The 18,566-nt window shown below is 40.9% G+C and overlaps 1 protein-coding gene across 1 annotated transcript; it reads left to right on the top strand.

Moving 5' to 3' along the window:
• Positions 1-4,607: 4,607 nt before the first annotated feature.
• Positions 4,608-6,461, top strand: LOC138413925 (zinc finger protein 83-like). The gene has a single exon (XM_069540260.1). The coding sequence runs from the start codon at positions 4,608-4,610 to the stop codon at positions 6,459-6,461; it is 1,854 nt and encodes a 617-aa protein (XP_069396361.1).
• Positions 6,462-18,566: the final 12,105 nt, after the last annotated feature.

Here is an 18,566-nt window from a genome sequence, read left to right as displayed (position 1 = left end):
TATGTAGAACATAATATGTAATACTTCTGCATATATAGACAATCCATTCTTGAATTTTATTTGTATATATTTCATATATTTCCACAAAAATGAAAACTCCACATTAATTGGAAGATATCATAATCTCATGAAAAAGCATAAGAAATTAAAATTAGAGACTGATCATTTGCTCCAAATACCTTTACGTGGATTTGTCAGAAAACGTACTTCAACTGAATTCATCCTTACCCCTCTCTTCTTGTCATTTTGTGTGCAAATAAGAACTCTCCCCAGGACCCCCTGGTGAAATGTATTTTCATTTCAGGAACAGTTGACATTCAAGGATATTGACATAGAATTCTCTCAGGAGGAGTGGGAATGCCTGGAACCCGCTCAGCAAGCCTTGTACAGGGACGTGATGTTGGAGACCTACAGGAACCTGCTCTCCCTAGGTGAGGATAACTTCCCTCTAGAAGTAGGGATCTTCCCTTGGTATCTTTGCATTTCCTTTGTGTGCCTCATTTGAGCTGGTTTTCCTTGACTGATATGAAATCCCTGTTGACTCAGATGTGAAACGCTTCATGATATGGCATCAGGAGCATAAACCTACCTTTTCTTACGATGACCTGCGCACTTCATGATGCATCAGGGGTTGTTCCAGAGCCCACGTAGTTACGGCAAGCTTTTGATACACCCACTTTCCTGTTTTCTACCCATGGGCTTTTGATTATGGAGTTCTAGGAAAAGAACTATGTTTCTGCATATTATACTGTTCCCTGTGTATTCAGAAGGAGGCAAGTAGTGGATGGATTTTTGAAATACTTTTCTAGACCCATTGGTAAAGTCCTCCATCCTCTGGTGAACAAAGAACTAAGTTTCCGGAAAATCCATAGCTGATCATGTTTCTTGTTCTTAACTGGAGGAATTTCTGTTTCTGAATATTTTACCCACTTTGTAGCAAGAGAAAGAGCCCTAGGCTGTAGATAGTGAGGTGAGTGCCTTTGGGATTGTATCAAAGTTTGAATATAGGTCAGATCTCAGAAGGGCTGAGGGGAAGCCTCATTATTATAATAGTGTTTGAGAAACTCTGAACACTCCTGTTGGAGAGTTCTGTGAGAATACCAATGTTTGTTTATTATTATGAACTCTCAGAGGGAAGTTTTTCTTCTCCATAACTTATCACTCTTTCAACATGTAAAATGCATTCTTTCACCCTGCAGTGGTGCTGCAGCTCCTACAGAGACAAAGGCAAAGTCTTTATCATGATCTACAACGCTCCGTATCTGGCTCCCGTGAACTGGTTGTTGCTTGACTTTGAGGAGTGTGAGGCGGGCTGTTTTTCGTTTCTCTTTTAAATAGTACCACATTTTATTCGTGTCATTTATTGATGTCTCTGTGTTGTGTTGGCAGCAGGGGGAAAAACGGTCAGCTTTCTCATGCATTGAATATGACGGTAAAATTTCCTCAGTGTGCTCCTGCTGGCTAAGGGTGGCCTGTGGTGAAAGTTGAAAGCCAGTTCCCATTCCTGGAACATGCCCAGCATGGGCTAGGAGGCGCTTTGTGGAGGGAGGAATCCATCCCCTCCCTGGCACTCGTATCTTGCCTAGGGATGTTCAGCAGAAAAGGTTGCCAGTCCGGGCTGGCAGCGGCCCTGAGCAGAGAAATGCCCACCAGGAGGGTCGAGACCAGGCCGTGAGTCTGGCAGGCTGGCGGTGAGTCCCTGCTGCCCAGTGATCCCAAAGCCTCCCGCTCAATTGAGTGCCAGTTGTCCGAAGCGAGCTGTTTTATTGGGGTTTCTGGCCCCCTCATCTCTCCCTCAGGGCATGATTTTATTGGAAGCTCAGTTCTCAGTCCATATAGATAAGAGCTGATGCCTCCAGACTCAATACCTGAACCTTTCCCAGTTCCATCCACATTTGATGTTTTTAGGATACGTAATCAGAAGATGGGAGACACTGGCTGCCCTCTTACTCCATCTGGCACCTCAGAACCTGCATGGAGCCGTCTCAGGCCCTGCCTGCTTATTGAGATCCCTCAGCCATTTCTTGTGTTCTGCTTTTGCCACAAACTGCAGGATGTGTGTAACAGCCAGTTTGAATGGATCGTATGTAACTTTTACTTAGGAAAACTGTAAAGATAATGGACAGAGAGATCCTTTTTTTAATCCCCAATCTTTCATGAGGTGACTATGTGAATATTTCAGGGCTTTACTTTGGCATCTGTGGGTAAAGCTCATGGTTCCATCTGAAGGTCCTATAGAATCTGACACACATATCTTGCATTTTTTCCACTCGTGTACTGTGCTACCTAGTTGGGAAACGTATACCCTTCCTGATTTTGTACTCCTCTAAGTTTGTATGATTGTGCCTCTATAACTCTTTTTTTTTTTTTTTTTTTTTTTTTTTTGCGGTACGCGGGCCTCTCACTGCTGTGGCCTCTCCCGTTGTGGAGCACAGGCTCTGGACACGCAGGCTCAGCGGCCATGGCTCACGGGCCCAGCCGCTCCACGGCATGTGGGATCTTCCCGGACGGGGGCACGAACTCGTGTCCCCTGCATTGGCAGGCGGACTCTCAACCACTGCGCCACCAGGGAAGCCTATAACTCTGTTTTTGAAATACATAGTCCAAGGCTCTGAAATTTTTCTAGTTTGTTTGCTGTGATAATCCACCCTTAGTTAATGGACAACTTCTGGTGGACTCTCTATGGAGTGGGTTTACTGGGTAACAGAAAATTCTTACAGAGAATGCTTTTCCTCATATCTTGTAACATTTTCCTGCTACACACAGATTCACCACTTCAGGCTATTTAGTGGAGAGTTCAGCATGTTCCAGGTTACCATCAGAGCCTGGCCGATTAGTCTTTCCACATTCTTTTTTCTGCTTTTGTGGAGTGACACAAAGGCACGTCTCAAGGGCACTGTGACAGTGTTTCATATACGCTAATGACCATTCCCTTTCAGCCTCAGTTAAATGGCATAGGAATTTCTCCTAAGAAAAGTGTCCAAGTTCACATCCCCATATTTGTGCCACTGTTGAGTAAACTGTTGTTGATGCCATATTTTTCATTACCTGTGTGTGCACCATCGTTCATTCTACGTCTACACCTAATTTTGAAGCATCTTAATGAGAGAGCTTATGAGGTGGAGTGACACCTCCACTGATGAACCAGAAACCATTTCCAGGAGGGATGCCGGAACAACATTTTTAGTTACACAGCTCACGTCTTCTTGCATCTCCTTTGAAGTTTTCTTTTTAAACTCTTGGAATTTTCTGTAATATTATGTAATTTATACTGCTTGTCTGGGTAGTCATGCTTAAGTGATGTTGTCTTAGTCTGTAGGTCTAGGTTCAAATCCTGTTTCTCTCACTACTTTCTGTGTCAGTTGGGATCATGTACAGAAAACTGTGAGTCTTCTGTCCTAATTTGAAAAATTGTGGTAAGTTTCTTCAAGCCATTTAAAGGAAATTATTGCTGTTAGATGCCTTAGAATAGTGCACGTTTTTAGTAAAGACTCAAAAGGTAATTTTATATATCAAGATATATTAATAGTGTGTCATGTTTATTGACGTCCCTTTGCATTTTATATCGTATGCTTCTTTTGTTTGTTTGTTTTGCAATATGTCTCAACGACGTCGTTTCTGAGCGTAGTTAATAAATTTACCAGTTGCTCACTCTTTATTGTGTATATTGTGGAGCCAATGAGCTGGATGTTTAAGGGCACTTCATAGGTTGGGAATTGCTCCATTAATTGGTTGTAAATGTAAATGGAGAATATTTTATTCATAAATATCTAATTTTGATTTACGGATGATTGGCTTTTAGATGTTTTATGCTTTTTCATGGATACATAGTTTTATAGGAGGTACTGAGAAAAATATTTTGTTTTTTAAAAAGTTGTTTTATCAAATTCTTCATTTTCTCTATGCTATATTTGTTTCCCAATTCTATCTGCAACTCATTTAGATTATTCATCAATATGCTAGTTTTCTTTTTTTCCTTTTATTTTGGCCATGCTGCACAGCTTGTGGGATCTTAGTTCCCTGACCAGGGATTGAACCTGGGCCCTCTGTAGTGAAAGTGCGGCGTCCTAACCACAGGTCCGCCACGGAATTCCTGCTAGTTTTCTATTACTGACTGTTACAATATATTGTCTGCTATTTAGCCGTTATTTATGAATAATAGGTATGCAGAATATACGCATAGTGTGATGTTTTTTTCTCCTCAGCTATGAGACAGCAGTATGTTTACTGTTAATTGGTGTGTGCTTATACATCATGGTGGAAATATACTTTCTTTGATAGCTAACAGAAGTTATTCCTATGTGAGTATTTTTGGCATACGTTGTTTGAAAGTACAGTACCCTAAAATTAATCACTTTTTCTTTAGTGAAGAATCATTCCTTTTGTGTTCCTAAAAACTTGAAGATCTTTGTTGGAAAGTTAATAACTTTGGTATAAGTGTTAGTTTTGGTGTAATGTCAGGTATTTAACATGAAGCGTTTATTTACGAATTAAAATGAATAGGCTACTTATGGTTCTTTTATCTTCTAGACATCTCTGCTACACACGTGATCAAGAAATTACAACTAAAAGTAAACACTGGTAGAGGAGAAGTATTACAAAAAGTGATGTTGGGAAGACATGAAAGGAATAAAGTGAAACGTTTTAACCTCAGGGGAATCCAGGAAAATATATCTGACTTTGAGCCTCAGCAGAGAGATGAGGTAAGAAATTACGAAGGAACTCCTATGTCCCATAATGAAAATCCTACTGATAAGAGAGATGGACTTGGTAGGAGTGTTGCAGGAATTAAGCCTATTGAAAATAGGCTTGCATCAAGCTTTCGGGATGAATTGCATATATTTAAAAGTGAACAAAAAATTGGTGAATTTAATCAAGCTGACAAGAATATCAACAGTAGTGCCTCATTTTCACCACCTCAGACAGTTACTCCTGTTGTCCAGACAAGCATTTCTGATACAAATGGGAACGATTTTGTGCATCCTTCAGTACTGACACAAGACCAGAGGGCACACAGGGAACAACCTTACAAATGTAATGAGTCTGGCAAAACCTTTCATCAGGTCTCAAACCGCACTCGACATCAGATCATCCATACAGAAGAAAAATTACATAATTGTGATGTATGTGGCAAAGTTTTTAGTCAAAATTCAGACCTTGCAGTTCATCAGAGAACTCATACTGGAGAGAAATCTTACAAACATAACGTGTGTGGCAAAACCCTTGATCATGGCTCACACATCACTGGACATCAGGTAATCCATACAGAAGAGAAGTTTTATAAATGTGACATGTGTGAAAAAGTCTTTAGTCACAAATCAAACCTTGCAGTTCATCAGAGAATTCATACTGCAGAGAAACCTTACAAATGTAATGTGTGTGATAAAGTGTTTAATCACAACTCGAATCGTAGAAGACATCAGTTAATCCATACAGGAGCAAAACCATATAAATGTGATGTATGTGGCAGAGTCTTTAATCGAAGTTCAATCCTTGCACATCATCAGAGAATTCATACTGGAGAGAAACCTTACAAATGTAACGAGTGTGGGAAGGTCTTTAGTCGAAAAGGAACCCTTGCAAGTCATCAGAGAATTCATACTGGAGAGAAACCTTACAAATGTAATGAGTGTGGTAAAACCTTTTATCACAGCTCAATCCTCGCTCGACATCAGATAATCCATAAAGGAGTGAGAATATATAAATGTGATGTATGTGGCAAAGTTTATAGTCGAAATTCAAATCTTGCAGTTCATCAGAGAACTCATACTGGAGAGAAGCCTTACAGATGTAATGAGTGTGGCCAGGTCTTTAGTCAGAAAGCAGCGCTTGCATGTCATCAGGCAGTTCATACTGGAGAGGATCCTTACAAATGTAATGTGTGTGGCAAAATCTTCCGTAAGAGGGCGTACCTCAGGAGTCATCAGGTAATTCATAAAGGAGGAAAATTATATAAATGTGATGTGTGTGGCAGAGCCTTTAGTGTACGTTCATACCTTGCAAAACATCGTAGAATTCATTCTGGAGAGAAACCTTACAAATGTAATGACTGTGGTAAGGTCTTTATTAAAAAAGCAATCCTTGCAATTCATCAGAAAATTCATACTGGAGAGGAACCTTACAAATGTGGTGAGTGTGGCAAGGTCTGTAGTCTAAAAGCATCCCTTGCAAAGCATCAGGTAATTCATACTCAAGAGAGATGTCACATATGTAATGAGTGTGGCAAAACCTTTCATCAGAGCTCAACCCTCACTCGACATCAGATAATGCATAGAGTAGAGAAATTATATAAGTGTGATGTATGTGGCAGAATGTTTAGTCAAAATTCATATCTTGAAAGACATCAGAGGATTCATACTGGAGAGAAACCTTACAAATGTAATGAGTGTGGCAAGGCATTTAGTCAAAATCCAACCTTTGCAAAGCATCGGAGAATACATACTGGAAAAAAAACCTTATAAATGTAATTAGTGTGGTAAGGTCTTTATTCAGAATTCACTGCTTGCATCTCATTGTAGAATACATGCTGCAGAGAAACCTTTCAAAAATATTGAGTGCTGAAAAGGCTTTACTCAGATTTCAACCCTCACTACACACTAGGTAATAAGTACAGAGGGGAAACCATATTAATGTAATATAGGTGGGAAGGACTTCCTTGAAAATTGACACTTTAAGTTCATGGGAGATTCATAGTGGTAGAAATCATGCAAATGTCTTCAGTGTGGCAAAGCCTTACCTATGATTGGATAATCCATGCTAGACAGAAACCATAGAAATGTAATGAATGTCTCAAAGTCTTTAGTCAGAATTCATACCTTAATATCCACCGAAGAATTTATACTGGAGAGAAATAGAAATCTTTCAAATATAATGTGTGGCATATCCTTCAGTTTACTTTCAGTCCTACCTTACCATCAGGTAATCCATACTGGTGAGAGACTTTAAGTGAGGGTTTTAGCAGGTGTGCACATGTTACGCTTCCTTGGAAAAATCACGCTGGAAAGAATCAGATAAACGTATTTAGTATGACCAGGCCTTTGGAGAAGAAATTCATTCACCAAAGAATTCATTCTGGAGACTACCTCACAAATGCCATGAATGGGAAAAACCTTTACTCAGGGCTCACGTCTCACCAATCATCAGATAATCTATACTGGACAGGACATTCCAGATGTAATGAATGTGTCAAAGCTTTTGTGTTGTGCCTTAAACTGAGTGTTCACCAAATACTTCATACTTGAACATTCAGTGAGTATTGCAAGGTTTCAGATTATTGCTCATTCATCACTAGATATCAAAATACTTATCCTGGAAGGAAACCACACAAATGTAATGTGTGTGGCAAGAAATGTAAAGGTTTTCATCAAGTATCAACACCTTTGGTGTAATGATATGGAAAGTTTTTGAGCCCTTCTGACAACAGACTGTATCAGAGAATCCATACTAGAAACAAATGTCTTTAGTTCTTTGAGAGTAATCTGAGATATTGCATACAAGAGAACAATTACAAGTCACGTATGGTAAAACGTATGACATGATGTGTATGACAGGAAGAAGGACGTGTGTGGAAATGGCCTGTTATCTTCAGTGTATAAATATTTGTCTTTTCTTGAAAAGGCTATGTTGCTCTTAATGCCTTTCAACCTGAAGTTTGAAGTGTGTTCATTTTATGCCTTAACTACAGGACTTTCAGAACGGTCTCTGGGAAAGAGTCAATAAGATGAGGGGGCTGACTTCATTAACTGTAGTTCATCCACACCCATGTCCCCTGGGAAAAGTGGGACCCTTTATTATCAAATTCAGTAGCGTGTGAATTAGCATTAGTTGGGGGGTGGCAGTGAGTAGTGTAAAACTGGGACATGACTAATCATGCTTACTATGTTCAGGCCCTTCTGTAGATAGGCCATTACAGGTTACAGCACAGAATGGTCTACCAACTGGCCGTGAACAGAGCAGAAGGGACATTAAGGAACTGGGCTTTTCCCGGGAGGAGAGTGACAGGTTCCTAGGGGCTGATTATGTGGTAGAAACAGTACAAAGGAAAAGCTGATCACTTTTTGCAGTGAATGGGAATAGCTGTTGTATATATGTGTGTTTAATGAAAAATTAGTTTTTTTCTTGGAACTTGAAAGAGAGCAGTTAGTGTGAGGAAAACAGTGTGTGCATGTGTATGATTTACATTTGACTGTTGCCATTACATTTTGCTTTGGTTTAATTCTGAATCAATTAAAATAGGTGTTCTTTAATTAATAAAATCAATCGTTTTTCATAACCCTGGATGAATCATGTTTCTTCCACCAACACAGTTTTATTCCACCTTAATACTTTATAACAGAAGCTAGCATTGCATCATTAGGCTCTCAGGGTTGAAAGAATCTGTAAAAATTTCTTTCCCTGATGGAATCAAACAACATACAATTTATGGATTATATATTCATAATTTGTATCTGATTTATTCTCTGCAAACTCTGCTCCAGAATATTTATGCGGCTATAGTGAAAATACCGTAGGAGTGCATTTCAGACTCTGCCTTCTATTAAAGAACAAAAATTGAACGGAGTAAATTTAAAGAACTAACTGGCTTTCATGAGTGATTTGTGAATCAGTGTGCATCCCATCTAGTATCAATAAATAAAGAGGGGCTCAAAGCAGCTGTACAAAATGCAAATCATTTGTAAATAGAAACCAGGCAGGATAAGAAAGATATTTCCAAAAGAAAAAAGTTTTTTTGGCAAGGTTACCTTTTGCTGGGGGAGGGATTGCAAAGGTCTTTTCCTGTAGGTTACATCTGTAGTGTTGTTCAGGAAATTCCAGAGTGATTGATTTAAGGTCACATTCCTGGAAGGGGTGAAACTGCAAGTAAGTCTTGGTTTGCTGTCCTGGGGGCAGGCGACTCCACATTGGGGCTGTGCTTTTTGAACATTCCTTAAAACCTGCTCCACATCCATGAGTATGCATTACGTGAACGTAGTGCTTCATATTCTTTATTGTGTCCAAGGTAAACCGAAGGCATGCACCTTGATTTACATGACGGGAAAATAGCAAATATAGTACGCATATGCAAAATATTAGAAAACTTAAAAATCATAAATCTCTCTTTTGTGCTTGAATCACTCAGTGAAATAATTTGAAAATATTGATGTTCATGCGTTTTCTCTTAAAAATGAACAATGTACAATGGGAATATTTTTGTTTGATAGATAAACTTGAAATTTCATACATTCACCCCCAAATATTTTTTGTTGTTGCTAATTGTAATTGTAGGCATTCAGTGGAAAAAGGTGGGACCCCACTAAAGGTCATTTAGATTGATATTAACGTTGAAGTGTTATGAGAATGTGTGTTACATTATTCAGGTTTCTAGGGGGACAGGGGAGACTTGTGAGTTGTTCAAAAAATGATTTGAGACAACAGGGAATGGTCACTGGCTTGGTTTGTTAACGTGATCACTATTTGAGGCTTGTTGGAGGATATGCATATGGTTTGAACTACCAGTTTGCATCACAGGAGGGATCCATCAGGCTTCCTCATCAGCTTGCCCAGAGAAGCAGAATAGGAAGAGGTTGTGAGACTTAGAAGGTGTCAGTAATCAAGCATCAAAAACTGGAGTCAGACGCTTTAATAAAACACTGAATGTTTACTCCTGAAACTCCTGATTTCTTGGTTAGGATACACCATAGTTTTCTTTTCCTTTTTAAGAAAAAAGTATTTATTTGGCTGCATTGGTCTTAGTTGCGGAGCGCGGGTTCTTCGTTGCTGCATGCGGGCTCCAGAGCCCGCAGGCTTATTTGCCATACGGCATGTGGGATATTAGTTACCCAACCAGGGATCGAACTCACATCCCCTGCATTGGAAGATGGATTCTTAACCACTGGACCACCAGGAAAGTTCACCGTACTTTTCTTCATGCTAATAATTCATTACAGTTTTCCCCCTGCAGCAGACATACGTTCCGTTGTTCAGTAGGGTTGTTGAAAAAGTTTGTAAAATACTATTTAAATAAATTGCCCAAGATATTTTTACCCTCGTTTAATAAAAGTTAATGCGTGGAACTGTTGTTTAGATAATCTAAGCAATTTACCAGAAGAGCAATTATCCAAAGGCTATTAAAATTTTGATTATAATCATTGTATTAAGCAATAGGTTACATGGTTTCTTTTCTTTTGATTTTTTTGTTTGTTTTTGTTTTGGTTTTTTGGCAGCACCGCATGGCTTGTGGGATCTTAGTTCCCCGACCAGGGAAAGAACCCAGGCGGTGGCAGTGCAAGCACTGAGTCCTAACCACTGGACTGCCAGGGAATACCCTACATGGTTTATTTTCTACTGTAATACATATATGTTTTAAATACCCCTTTTCTACTGCATTATTTTTTCCTTCCAGACATATTCCCCTTTTACACCAAGGGATGTATAAATCTGTGGGTTGTTTGGGGACTCTTGTGACATGAATATGCTCACAACGCAATGACATGTACAAAGTAGGGGCACTATAAACATGATAGAAGAGTGTTCTTTTAGGGGTTCAGTTAAATGGAAGAACTGGAATGGCCAAATGGTGAAGTGAAATCTTTTACCTTGTGAGTTGGCTATGGTCGGGTGTTTGAAAATCAAGTTTGTGGAGTTGAATAAACAGTGAACTTGTTACCGAGTCCAAGCTTGCTCTGTTAGCCACACAACAGGCCAGTAAATCGGGAGACGAGGAAGGTGTTGAGTCAAGGAACAGCACCTCTTTCGGAGAGATGGCAGACTAGTGTCTCAAAAAAACCCATCTTATCGGGGTTTGGATGCCAGTTTCTTTTATAGAAAAGAGAGGCAGAGGAGGTGGGGAAGTAAAGTAGAAAGGCCGTAAGTCTTGCGAATATCTCCTGGAATGGCCAGCCTTGGGCAGGGGATGTGTTAATTTCTTCTTTCTTGCAGCCATTCACAGGTGGACAGGGTCAGGGTGCTTCCCTGAACAAAGGCACTTTGGTTTAACATTCAGGCAGATGGGTAGGGTTCCCTGAGGTAGGCTGTTGTGTATAGACAGTATCCTTTTAGTGAACAAAGGCAACAGGAAGCAAAGGTTAAAGTAAAAGAAACAGATCCAACATGGAGTCAGGATTGACTCTTCCCTGTTACAAACTGAATGAAATTTTAAGGGTGAATAACAAAGATCACAAGATTCCAGCTATAGTTTTTGACAAGGAGACAATCTCCGTTGCCCGATATCTAGAAGCCATTCTCAGTGATTGGTATTCACATTCAGAGTCAGTGAATTCTGCAGAGAAAATAAGATTTGTGCTACTCATACCATGACAACTGACACTAGATATCCTCCAGTTAGAATTTGATCCTGACCAAAAATAAAATGTTTTCCTTGGATAAGTGATCTTAGTTTTGATTTGTATTATCTTTTCTCTCACAGTTCCAAGTAAGAGTCACTGTTATTAAGGCTTTATGCCCAAAAACGTACTGAATTTTCATGTCTGAAAAAAGCACTGACGTTTACTTTCATTTCACAAATGAAGGATTTTAGGGCAAAGACAGATTTAGATCCATTCAGTTCCATCCCAGTGAGTGACTGAATCAGGAATTGAATCCATGTTGTCCAGCTTTAAAAACAAATCTTTTAATCAAGTTGCTACACTAACAAGGCTAATTATGTCTATCCTTCAACTATTCAACATCTGTATTTAATTTTGCATCTCTTGCCCTTTTTTTTTTTTTTTTTTTTTTTTTTTTTTGCGGTACGCGGGCCTCTCACTGTTGTGGCCTCTCCCGTCGCGGAGCACAGGCTCTGGACGTGCAGGCTCAACGGCCATGGCACACTGGCCCAGCCGCTCCGTGGCATGTGGGATCTTCCCGGACCGGGGCACGAATCCGTGTCCCCTGCATCGGCAGGCGGACTCTCAACCTCTGCGCCACCAGGGAAGCCCCTGCATGCGGATTTTATACCTTGAAAATTTTCTGAATTCATTCGTTTGTTGTATCAGGGTGTTTTTTGCGTATTCCAATGGATTTTCTACTATTAGATTATGCTGGCTGTAAGCAGAGATATTTCTGCTTCTCCTTTTCCTAATTACCCAATTTCCTAATTACCTTTTATTTATTTTCTTGCCTGTTTGTCTTGCTGGAACTTCCTGTTATGTGTTCTTTTTATTTATTTATTTTTTTGGTTGAGTTGGGTCTTTATTGCTGCGTGCGGGCTTTCTCTAGTTGCGGCGAGCGGGGGCTACTCTTAATTGCAGTGCGCAGGCTTCTCATTGTAGTGGCTTCTCTTGTTGCGGAGCATGGGCTCTAGGTGCGCGGGCTTCAGTAGTTGTGGGACTCGTGCTCTAGAGTGCAGGCTCAGTAGTTGTGGTGCACTGGCTTAGTTTAGTTGCTCCGTGGCATGTGGGATCTTCGAGACAAGGGCTCGAACCCGTGTCCCCTGCATTGGTAGGCAGATTCTTAACCACTTCACCACCAGGGAAGTCCCCTATTATGTGTTTTATAGAAATAATGAGAGCAGGTGTCTTGTTTTGTTCCTGATCTTAGAGGAAAAGTTTTCAGGCTTTCACCGAGTGTGATGTCAGTTTCAGGCTTTTTATATATGTTCTTTTTTGTTCTGAGCTATTTTTTTTTTCTGTTTTTAGTCTATGATTGTTTTTATCATAAAGGCTTTTAACTAGTCTAATCCTTTTCTGCATCAATTGAGATGGCCATGTATTTTTTTCCTTTCATTCTTTTTTTTTTTTTTTTTTTTTTTTTTTGGTATGCGGGCCTCTCACTGTTGTGGCCTCTCCCGTTGCGGAGCACAGGCTCTGGACGTGCAGGCTCAGCGGCCATGGCTTACGGGACCAGCCGCTCCGCGGCATCAGGGATCTTCCCGGACCGGGGCACGAACCCGTGTCCCCTGCATCGGCAGGCGGACTCTCAACCACTGCACCACCAGGGAAGCCCTCATTCTTTTGATATAATTATAATGAAATATTTCCATATGTTGAACCATCCTTGCATGCGAAGAATATGTCCTCCTTGGTCATGTTGAATAATCCTTTTAATGTGCTGTCAAATTAGGTTTAATATTGCTTTATTGATAATTTTTGTATAAGTATTCATTAGAGATATTGTACTCTGGTTTTCTTGTAGTGTCTTTGTCTCGCTTTGGTATTAAAGTAATTCTGGCACTGTAGATTGAGTTTGGAAGTGTTCCCTCCTATTCAATTTTTTTGGTAGGGTTTGAGGAAGATTTGTCTTGTTTTAAAATATTTGGCAGAACTCTGCAGTGGAACTCTCTGGGTTCCCTTTATTTTTTTTATTTTTTATTTTTTTTGCGGTACGCGGGCCTCTCACTGCTGTGGCCTCTCCCGTTGCGGAGCACAGGCTCCGGACGCGCAGGCTCAGCGGCCATGGCTCACGGGCCCAGCCGCTCCGCGGCATGTGGGATCTTCCCGGACTGGGGCAGGAACCCGCGTTCCCTGCATCGGCAGGCGGACTCCCAACCACTGCGCCACCAGGGAAGCCCCTTTATGTTTGATTAGTGATTTTCAATTAGTGTTCTTCATGACTCAGTCTTGGTAGGTTGCGTATTTCTAGGAATTTATGCATTTCTTCTAGGTTATTCAACGTTTTGGCCTATAACTCTTTGTAGTATTCTCTTCTAGTTCTTTTTATTTCTGTAGAGTCAGTTGTAATCAGTCCCCTCTTTCATTTCTGATTTTAGTTATTCAATCTCCAAGACCCCCTTCAATGAGGATTTTATTCAGTTGCTTTAGCAGCAGTCGTGGGTCGGTTAGGGTCTCAGACCGCTAGTCTTTTCCACACACTCAAACTGTGCCTGAAGAATTATTCCTCCTTCATGTATGGTATTGTCCTTGGACTGCAGCTCCAGACATGCCCACCTACCCAGATTCCTGATACATCTAACTATACAGAATCTGTCTCTCGGTCTGAAATAGAAAACACTTACAAACTGCTTCCTGCTGCCCAAACTGAGCTCAATATAATGATCAAAACAGCCGAAGCATGTGTGTGAGGGAGGATGCCAGAGCCTGGGATATGGTGTAGTGTTCCTATGACCTCATCTCCTCAAAGAATTTCAATCATCTTTTCACCTTTTTTAAAAAAATATTTATTTGGCTGTACCACGTCTTAGTTGCGGCATGCAGGATCTTTTTCTTGTGGCATGTGGGATCTAGTTCCCTGACCAGGGATTGAACCCAGGTCCCCTGCATTGGGAGTGCGGAGTCTTAACCACTGGACCACCAGGGAAGTCCCAATCGTCTTTTCAACTTGAGTGGCAATGGCGGTTCACACTTGAGCATAGGAGCTGGGAATAGTTTTGAAAAACTTAAATTTCTTGAATCTATTAGGAATTTCTAGTGAGCATATCCAAAAGGGGAGAAATTCTTCCTTTTCCATTATTCCTGGTGGCAGACAGGGTATCATGTGGACGGAGGAGGAAATACTGAGGTCTGAGCCATGGAAGACCCACAGAGCAGCACATGTGTCTCAGTGGATTCCCTGCCTCCCTGAGAATTTCCTTTACCCCAAATGTAACGCTTTCTGAAATCTCTGAGGACCCCTGAAATACCACCATTTATGGGCAAAGAAATGGAATCACACAATCAAGGACTTTCAATTTTTAAATTTTTCAGTACAATGAATTTTTAATTAGCACAAAAGAAAGACAGTGAGTCAATAATTGAGATTAGACAATATTTGCCCCATTTCTCCAAATCAATACAAATCAACTGCGAAGCCTAGATGAAATGGACATTTTCTATGAAAATATATTCTACCAGTATTGACTCCAGTAGGAATAGGAGTCTAAACAAATGAATATCCATAGAGGTAAGGGAGAGTTTTATGAGTCCCATACAAATAAAAGCACCAGGGTCAGATTAGCAGGTAGATTCTTCCATTCTTTTAGAGAACAGATAAGCCAATGTTATGTACTCAATTCAAGCCTTAAAGAGGAAGTACAATTTCCAAATAGTTTACATAAATCAAATAAAATGCTGATACTCAAATGTCCTAAAGTTTGTACCAAAAAGAATACTATGGAAAGATCTCACACCTGCATACAGATGGCAATATTTAAAATAAAATATAGCAAAATAATAGATGACTGTGAATTTTATGTCTGGAATTTAAGCATGATTCAGTGTTTGTAAATCCATTAATATAGTACATCGTAGTAGTGGGTATAAAGAGAAATCAGGGGATCTTACTCATAGTTACAAAAACATATATTTGGAAGAATTGAACTTGTACGTATGTTAACTTAAACTCAACACTGGGAATTGATGCATTTTTTCTAACATGTCAAAATGAAGTGATTATCTTGCTCTTTGGGAAGCACTAGAGTTATTCCACTAAGGTTAGAAAACCACACTAAAAAAAGCATATGATCACCTGTTCAATTCATTTCTCATGTGTTGGAGGTTTAGCCAGGGCGATTTAAAATGGCATGAGAATGGGAAAGAAAAATATAAAACTATGTTTGCAGATCATGCAATCATACATCTGGAAACAAAGGAATTGATAGAAAATCTACAAAAGATAAGTCAGGAAGATCATATAAATATACAAAAACAGTAGCTTTCATAGGTGCAAGAAAGAATCATTTTACAAGTTATAGTGCAAGAAACTTTAATTAGAAAAGCATAACCAGAAATGAAATAAACTAATTGGGAGTAAATCTAACAAACTTTTTAAACCTATGTGAAGAAAACTATAAAACATTCCTGAAATATATGAAAGCGGATATAAACAAATGGAAAATCACATCATATTCCTGGGTAAAAAATTCAGTATTATAACAAGGTCAATTCTCCTTAAGCTAATTTATAAACTTAACCTGTTCCCGATATAGACACTCAGTTTCTGAAGCTAGCAATGTTATCGAGAAAATCTTACAGAATAAAGAACAAGTAAGAATAGCCACAAAAGAGAAGCAAAAAAGAGTGGCTATCCGTAGGAGACCTGTTTATTCATGACTGGTAGATCAATGAAGTTAAAAATTCAGAAATATGCCAAAGTGCGTAACAAAAGTTAATAAGTAGCAAAACCTATAGTGGAGATACTAGTATTCGGGAAATGGAAATTCCTATCAGAATGACAAGAAATGGATTTATTTGTCACATCCTATAGTCAGACAAAGGTCAAAGAGTAAAAAATAATTAAAATATGGTTGAATTATTTAATAAGGCTTGATTCTCAAGCACCTGAGTGCAGCCAACTCCTTGCTCACAGTCTCCAAAGGAGTCCCTCATACAATGACACATTTGGGGTTGAAAATTTTCCTCTGATTTTTTTTTCCGTGCTGCCGGGCTTGCGGGATCTCAGTTCCCCGACCAGAGACTGAAACTCGCCGGGCAGTGAAAGTCCAGAATCCTAACCACTAGGCCACAGGGAAATTCTGATATTTGATGCCTCCAAGTGAATGGGGAACACAAGAAAAAGTTATGCTCTGAAGGGAAGTATAAAATTGCACATTCCGCACAGGCACAATTTTGCATTTCCTGTCACACTCCAGTTTCCATCACCTACTCTAAAACTCAGGCTGTCGCTTAATTGAAATAAGAAGTTGTACCTGCTCTGCACCTAACCTGGGTCCAGAGGACACCAGACACGTTCAAAGGATCCGAAGTAGAGAAGCAGAGCCTCTCAGGAGAGAAGAGGAACAGACCAGAATCTCCCAGGAGCGGGTCCGAGGGCCAGACCCGGCGTCCGCAGGGCGGCACCACCAGAGACACGGCCTCCACCCTCCGGAGCGTCCGAGATGCGCCCCTAGGCGGCTCCGCCCCCTGGCCCGGTGGTGCGCATGCGCACGCGCAATTACCTAGGGACGTGGAAGCGGATCCTGCGGTCAGACTGGCGCCCGCGGGTGAGTGAGTCGGTTTTTTGGTTCGTAAGTGCGCTATGCGATCTCCAAGCCCCGCTTCTCCATACCTGGGTTTCGAGGGTGTCCCAGCAAATTAAAACCTCTGAAGGCGGTCGTCTCTCTCGCTCTGAGTCCGCCCCTTTCGCCTGTCGCGGCGTCGCCAGAAGACTCGGTTCGGTCCTGGGAGTCTGGGTCCGGTTCCGGTTAAAATCGTTCTGACGCAGGTACCGGCCCCAACTTTTTGCCTTCAGTCCGTAGAGACACTGACCTCCTGCATCGTTTTCCTAGTCTGACTTCTTTTCTCAAACCTTTGTATGACTCCCGGCTCCCCTCCTTCTCCCACCGCCCCCCCGCCCCATTCCGTTAAGTCCTCACTCAGGAGGTGGATCGCCCTTGACCTCCCTCCAGGGAGAGCAGAGACGGAATACAAAGGCAGAAGTATATGCAGTTAGTGAGGCATCAGAACGTTTGGGGAGAAAGAACGACAGGAATTGCAACAGAGATTTCAACAGAGCGAGGCCTAACAGTCTGAGAGGAAGAATAGAGAGGGAGGGAAACAAAATGATGCGTATGAACAGAGAGGAGGAAACACAGAAATGGACACAAAAGGAGAGGAGAGAAACAGAGGACCCAGGGAGACATATACAGGAAACAAAGCGCGTGGTGGTGGAGAAAGCGGGAACCCAAACCCAGGTGAGTATTGAGTTGATTAAATATGGAATATTAAGTTGTGAAATACTAAGTGGTGTCTCTAAGCTAATCTCTTTAACATTTTTTGACATGTTTAAATTATGCAGAAGAGAATGACAGTTGCAAAAGCAGGTGTTTGAGGCGTCTGCATTTTCTAATCATTGCTTCAGATGATAACTCCATTTGCAAGCCCCGTTCTTCCAGAGGGCGGATTCTTAGGTCAGTCAGTTCAGGGTCATTCTCTTCCCTTCTAAGAAATGGGGGGAAGTATTTGTGCCACCACACCGTGCTTTTGTACTGTTGCCTTACTATGGCTCATGTCAATCTTTTTAAGATTTGATATATCCTCACACTTGTTTTAACTTTAATCTCAGAAGCGATTGGGTATGTTTTAAATGTCCAAATTGTTTTCACTCTAAATTTCATTGTTCAGATTATGAGGTTTATACGCTTTCTACTGTATCCTGTATTGGAACTATTCTTTGATGTCTGCTAAATAACTTCACTATGCATGTGGTAAGGGTGGTGATCGTCTTTTAACACTCAAAACCTAGTTTAACCAGTTAGTTTAGTACTCAGTAGCTTCTTTCTTCCCTCAGGTGATCTGCTCAATTAGTGAGCTCTGAGTTTAAGTGTCCAACTAAGTAGATTGTCCCCCCAAGTCCCCTTTGTCCTTTCTGTGCAGATGTTAACTGATGGGCTGGATTTGTTACTGACCTGGGTTCTTGGACTCTAATCAGTAGAAATTGATAACAGGCCAGACGAAGGATTCAGGCAAAGCTTTATTGGGACTCGTGCTGTGGCACAAGTGAGCGAGAACAAGAAACAGGTGCCCTTGCTCGCCCCCTGATGGGGGTGTGTGGTGCGAGCTGGTCCCTTAAAGGGGGTGAGGGTAGGGGCAGATCGGTGGGTCGGGCCTGAGGTGTAGCTTGGGTGGTCTGCCCACCCCCTTGGTGGTGCTGGGTGCAGGGATCATGTGCAGTGCCCTGCTTTTGCTCTCAGCACCTCAGAAGTGGCAGTTGGGTTT

The sequence above is a fragment of the Delphinus delphis genome, chromosome 20, assembly GCF_949987515.2.
Source record: "Delphinus delphis chromosome 20, mDelDel1.2, whole genome shotgun sequence".
NCBI lineage: Eukaryota > Metazoa > Chordata > Mammalia > Artiodactyla > Delphinidae > Delphinus > Delphinus delphis.
This window is presented reverse-complemented; position numbering and strand designations above follow the sequence as displayed.